The 6438-nt window shown below is 35.2% G+C and overlaps 1 protein-coding gene across 1 annotated transcript; it reads left to right on the top strand.

Moving 5' to 3' along the window:
• The first annotated feature begins 2123 nt into the window (after positions 1-2123).
• On the top strand, positions 2124-3062 carry LOC140642156 (olfactory receptor 6C68-like). Its single transcript, XM_072842654.1, has one exon. The coding sequence runs from the start codon at positions 2124-2126 to the stop codon at positions 3060-3062; it is 939 nt and encodes a 312-aa protein (XP_072698755.1).
• Positions 3063-6438: the final 3376 nt, after the last annotated feature.

A 6438-nucleotide genomic window follows, 5' to 3' on the forward strand; every position in this document is an offset into this window, starting at 1 on the left:
AGAGAGTAAAAGAAACAAATTAAGGAGGTAACCAAAATGGCAGGACCTATTGATAAACTGAAAACAAGAGTGTAGAAAAAGGAACAATAAGGAATGTCCTTATATGAGACAGGATTGACAGAGAAGGATATACAATAGTGAGATGCCCATTTAAAATCTTGAATTGTGCACATCTACAGGACTCTCAGTAGGAAATAATAAGATAACAAAAAAAGAATGTTCAGTGTAGCTAATAGTAATGAGTGTTCGCCATATTCCAAATGCAACTGTATATGCTTTATCTATACTATCTAGATTTATCACTATAACCCCAAGATGTAAATATTACTTTTACCTGAATTTTGCACATGATAAAAGCACAAGGTAAAGAAGTTAAGCAAATTTTTCAAAGACATTCAGAAAAGAAAAATGTGTAAATTCAAACCATCTAAGTCTGATCTAGATGCCCAAGAAATAAGCTGAATGTTGAAATCAGAACACTGTAAGATGTATTTTTCTCTGTAGATATAAATTTGGGAATTAGCCTATTTGAAGTCATCTTATTTATAAGAATCCCCTCATTTATAAGGGAGATCAAAAGAAAGGATTTTCTAGAGAAGAGATTTCAGATGGATCAACAACCATAGGGATTAGAAAAAGAAAAGCCACAAAAGAGAATGAAAGAGACAAAGCAGTAGGAAGAAGTTCAAGGAAATGTGAGACAGTGAGAATGAAGCTATAAAGAGTTTCACAAGTTAACAGTTTATAGTCTCATATGCAGCAGAATTTGAATTAAATGAAGACCGAATTGTGTTTAATGAGTGAAACAAGAGGGAGGCTAGAGGTGACCTTGGCTAGAGTAGTTTAAATGGTGCAAAAATTAGATGAGTTGATGTACAAATGGTTAATAGGACAGAGGAGACAATTATCATGTAGGTGAAAATGTGAAAGTATAATTAAGAAATAGCTAAAACTTCTTAAATCTGATATTGCTAAATGTCATTTATAATAAGATGGTCGATTATATTCAAACTGAAACAAAGCTAGCCAAAAACAAACAAACAAACAAAAACCAAGGATTTGACTCTTCAACTCTATAAACATACTCCTAATGTTCCCTTACTTCTCTGTAATAAATTTTTAATCAAACACATTGCTATGCAATACACACAAGGAACAACATGTCATTGTCAAATGTGTTTCCATTGTCAAATGGAAATTCAGTTTAGAATTTTAATATCAAGAATCTATCCTTACTGAGAACCCTTTGATGGGAAAAGGCAGAGGGGGAAGTTCTCAAGATCTGGAGAATAGGAAACGGTAGCAGCCAATTAGAGTATTTTACTATCAAAGAAATCTATAAGAAAGTACTGAGTGAGACAGTACAATCCCAGATCTCAGCTTGCAAGCTGGGGAGAAATTCTTCTTAGCACAAGGATATTCAAGGAAGCATCGAAATATATCATATAGATATTCTATTCTAAAAGTAGAAAGAAAATACAACCAAATGTAAATATTACAATATTAAATGTGTAAGTTTGAAGTAAAAGTCATATGGTGAAAACCTGAAAAAAATTGGACTGCTAACACATTTAAATGAATCTTTAAAAAACATATCCAATAAAAATGTATTTTTCCCCGACAAAAATGTCTTAAACTCCCAAGAAAATGAACTATATAAGCTGACACAGGATAACCTATGTGATAAGTGTTCGTTGCCTTTTTAATAACTAATACACATGTAAACTTTAATACTGGAATTATCTTACCAAATACCATTGTTAATTTTTCTTAGTTTTCTCTGCTAGAAACATGTCTACACATAGAAAATTTGAGGAGGGCAGAATTGTTGATTCAAAAGCAACTTATGAAGATAAGACTCTTTTTCAATGATGTTTATAAGACGATAAGTTGTAGATTTATTAGAAGCAGGAGTCGGACATAGGTGATTCAAATGTGAAGAGTCAGTTTGTGCGATACAAAAAGGTATTTATCATCATGCGTTTTATGGTAACTTCTCCATTAACCAGTTATATAGGAATAACTCAGATTTACTTGAAGTTAGAAGTTGGCCAGGACTTTGAGTTCTTCATATAGTCTCCCTTATTGTTTCAAGCAGATTGGGCAAAAGACAATAGTCAAGGATGAGAAACCAAACGGCACTAACAACTTTCATCTTGCTGGGACTCACAGAGGACCCTCAACTAAAAATTTTGCTTTTTATGTTTCTGTTTCTTTCCTACATGTTGAATGTATCTGGAAACCTAACCATCATCATCCTCACTCTGATTGATTCCCACCTTAAAACACCAATGTATCTTTTCCTCCAAAATTTCTCCTTCCTAGAAATTTCATTCACAACTGCTTGTGTCCCCAGATTTTTATATAGCATATCATTGGGGGACAAATCCATTACCTATCATGCTTGTGTCAGTCAACTGTTGTTTACAGACCTCTTTGCAGTAACAGAATTTTTTCTCTTGGCCACTATGTCCTATGATCGCTATGTGGCCATCTGCAAACCCCTGCATTACATGACCATCATGAGCAGAAGAGTCTGCAAGAACTTCATCGTCTTCTGTTGGGTAGCAGCACTGATCATCATTCTCCCACCAATTAGTCTAGGTTTGGGCCTGGAATTCTGTGATTCAAACATCATTGATCATTTTTGTTGTGATGCATCTCCTATCCTGAAGATCTCTTGCTCAGACACATGGTTGATAGAACAGATGGTTATAGTCTGTGCTGTGTTGACATTCATCATCACCCTCATGTGTGTAGTTCTTTCTTACATTTATATTATCGGGACCATTCTAAGGTTTCCCTCTGCTCAGCAAAGGAAAAAGGCCTTTTCCACTTGTTCTTCCCACATGATTGTTGTTTCCATTACTTATGGTAGCTGTATCTTCATTTATGTCAAACCTTCAGCCAAGGATGAGGTAGCTATTAATAAAGGGATTTCACTCCTTATTACTTCTATCTCACCAATGTTGAACCCCTTTATTTACACACTGAGAAACAAGCAAGTGAAGAAAGCTTTTCATGATTCAATTAAAAAAATCGCATTCCTATCAAAGATGTAAAGGAGAAATGAGTCAATGAATCTAACTGAAAGGAAGGATGGAAAGGCACAAAACCTAAAGCTTCTCCAGTCATACTGACACTCTCACTTTCTTTTTAAACAGCTTAATGTGAACCCTATTCCACTGTTTATTCTCCACTAAAATTAAACTCTGCATATATTTACTCTTAAATTCTGACAGAAATTGATATTTGCTAAATATGTTGCTTGTTATCACTGGAAACACAGGAAACCACGTGTTTGGGTTAGGGGGGTGGGGGTGTTGGCATATTTCTACACTGTTAGGTGTGACTATATAGCCTATGTTATAGTTAACAGAATGGTTGTGGAAGTGATGTGCACCATTTTTAGACCTGGTCTATAAAACATCTAATATGTGATTCACCAGCCCTCTTTTTTCCCATATACCAATCAGATTCCCAGGTTTCAATGACTTTGTAAGCTTCAGACTGGTGATGAATGACGTTGATTTTCCATCTCAGCTATAGTCTTCATCCAAAGCACAGGCAACCACAGCAAACTTTTTGTTTTAAGATTTTAAATGTATTCATGAAAGACACACACACACACACACACACACACACACACACACACACACACAGAGGCAGAGACACAGGCAGAGGGAGAAGCATGCCCCATGCAGGGAGCCTGATGTGGGCCTCGATCCCGGGTCTCCAGGATCACGCCCTGGGCCGAAGGCAGGCGCTAAACCGCTGAGCCACCCAGGGATCCCCAACCACAGCAAACTTGATAAAGCTTCTTCTCTGCCCCACTCAACTCAGTTGTCACCAGATTTGACAGGTAAAATATTGCAGAACTATCCCTGCTATGTAGTAAGGGGCCTACATTCACAGTTACATCTATTTTGGCTAAATGGATGAAAGTATTATTAGAAGTATATACTGTTAAATTTAATACTATGGAAATTATATCTTGACTATTGTCATCTTCCTCCTCAGATACCCATAAATTCAAATATAGCCCAAAACAACCATATGAGGTAAATAGTACTACAAACAATGTATACAAACTTGTAAGTTATAATACTACCCACCTCCCTTTCACATCTTCTGGTCCTATAAACATCTCGAGCTAAGTGCTTAAATTACTTCCTTTCACATTCACTGTGAGGAGACAATTATTTAAATAAAATTCTAGACTTTTGTCAATCACCTTTTTTGAATAAACAGTGTTTAAATTGCCCTTTACAATTTTCACGGAGTCCATTGCATGGAGGCATTATAGAATATATTATGTCTATGTAATGTTTTGCTTTTCTTGACCTTTCATGTACATTGGTAGGAGTAATGTAACTGTATCAGAAAAATATCTTCAAAATACTCTACAAGGGGTTGTGTAAGTAGATATCAGTCCCTCAATCTCTTTCAGATTCCCTAAGCTTAACCGAGGGAGTAAATTTTAGCCCCCTATATAAAGATTTGCCATTCTAAAACACAATGGTCACTATACTTGAAACTCTTACAAGCTAGAATAAGTTGAATAAATCTGAGTGAGCATTTTAAAATGTGCATATTGAGCTAAAGTAGTTTTCTCACACATTATGATTGATATTTCACTGGTAATTCTTCAGCGACATCCTAATAATTGATCTTTTTTTGTCTTACTCTTTGAAAGTGTATTTCTCTGAAGGTCTGTCATTAATTAAGGTCCTTGGTCACAGCTTTGACCCACCACTGCTAAGGCAAGGCTGTTACCTGTCTGCACCTCACACCCTGGGACCTAAGGTGCAGCTATGACTAGACTGCACTGCTCTGTGCTCAGCCCACGGGGGAATGACTGTACCCTCCCTGGTAGTGGAAACAGTACATCCCAGGTGACCTTCCCAGTCATTTGGAGATGCAAGTCTTTTCACAACAAAGCTCATCTTAAAAGACTCCAAGAGGCAACTGCTCCCTCATATTTGTAGACATCAGCGCAAAGCCAGTAGAAAGATGGAAAGGAAAAGCAAGATGACACCATCAAGAGAGCACAATAATTTTCCAATTACTGAGACCAAAGAAATAGAAATCTATGAGTTATATGAAATAGAATTCAACGTATTTATTTTAAAGGGAATGAATAAGCTGTGAGGCTCTAAGTACAGTATGGATAATAGTTGAAATACAAATCATGTACTTGAAATTGGCTGAGAGATCTTAAACATTCTCACCACAAAATAAAAAATTATATACATGTAACGTGATGGAAGTGTTAATTAACTTGATTGTGGTAGCCATCTCACAATGTATATGTGTATTAAATCCTCGTTAAGTCATTATATACAATTTTATTTGACAATTATTCCTAACAAATCAGGAAAAAACACAGACAAATGCATACAAAAAATAATCAGTTAATAATAAAAACAGAAATACAAAGGCCCATGAAATCACCAACAGAAATTGCGTTGTCTTTTCTCTTGTTAAAAGATTCCTTTTTTCTTATTATGTGAATAGTTATATTTGTACTAAGCATTAATTATACATTTTACAGAATTAACAAATTAGAAAAATTGTCACTATCATCTTACAATTACTTAAAATGATGTTGAAATTAAAGAAAAGAAAGTTTCTCCTTTTCTCCTGTAACCTTGTTCTTATTATTGTGTACTTGGTCTACTTCTGATGTCAGTGTTATTTTTATGTGTCTCAGGACATTTCCCCCAGTTTTGTTTGTTCCACTCTATATTCCCAAAGTCTTACACAAGAGACTCATTAGTAATGTAAAGGACAGAACCACCAAGGACATTATGTGTTTATTTCACTTAAATGAAAATTGGGTCAATTTTGTCAATTTTGAAATATTTTCCTGTACTAGAAATATTAGGATGCTAATTTTTACAGAAACAGAGATCTTAATCTACTCATTTAAACTAGTATAAGCAAAAAAAAAAACTAGTATAAGCTTTGTAGTTAACGGGATAAAGAAAATGTTTCCTGGGCTCACAAGAAGGCAGGTTTCTGCTGAAAATTTTTCATCTTGTGTGGATGGTGGGCCATGAGTGAAAACTGCAATTGCTGAGCTCTCTGTGTGGATCTGTATTCCCAGAATGAGCTATCAGAGGCCACTAAACTATCTCCATGATAAGAAATTCCTGGATGATTTTTTACCCTTTGTAACTTGGGGTTCAGTAAGCATCTGAGATCATGATTATCAGAAAAGTATATTTTTGGTCATTTTTCCCCTTTTATGAACTCCAGAATAATGTTTTCTCTGAGGAAAGTGTCTAAAACAAAATAACAGATACAGTGTGTTATTTAATAATTTATGAAAGGTTTCAACAACCATTTGTGAAGTGTGGCTTTTCAGTATGAGTGATAAATCTATGAGTCACTGCCAATCTGTTTTTATGTATCAATACAATGAAGATCATCTAC

Source organism: Canis lupus, chromosome 11 (genome assembly GCF_048164855.1).
Source record: "Canis lupus baileyi chromosome 11, mCanLup2.hap1, whole genome shotgun sequence".
In the NCBI taxonomy this organism is placed as follows: Eukaryota; Metazoa; Chordata; class Mammalia; order Carnivora; family Canidae; genus Canis; species Canis lupus.

Excerpts from the sequence above, each read along its gene's own strand:
- LOC140642156 (XM_072842654.1), top strand. The coding sequence starts at position 2,124 with ATGAGAAACCAAACGGCACTAACAACTTTCATCTTGCTGGGACTCACA.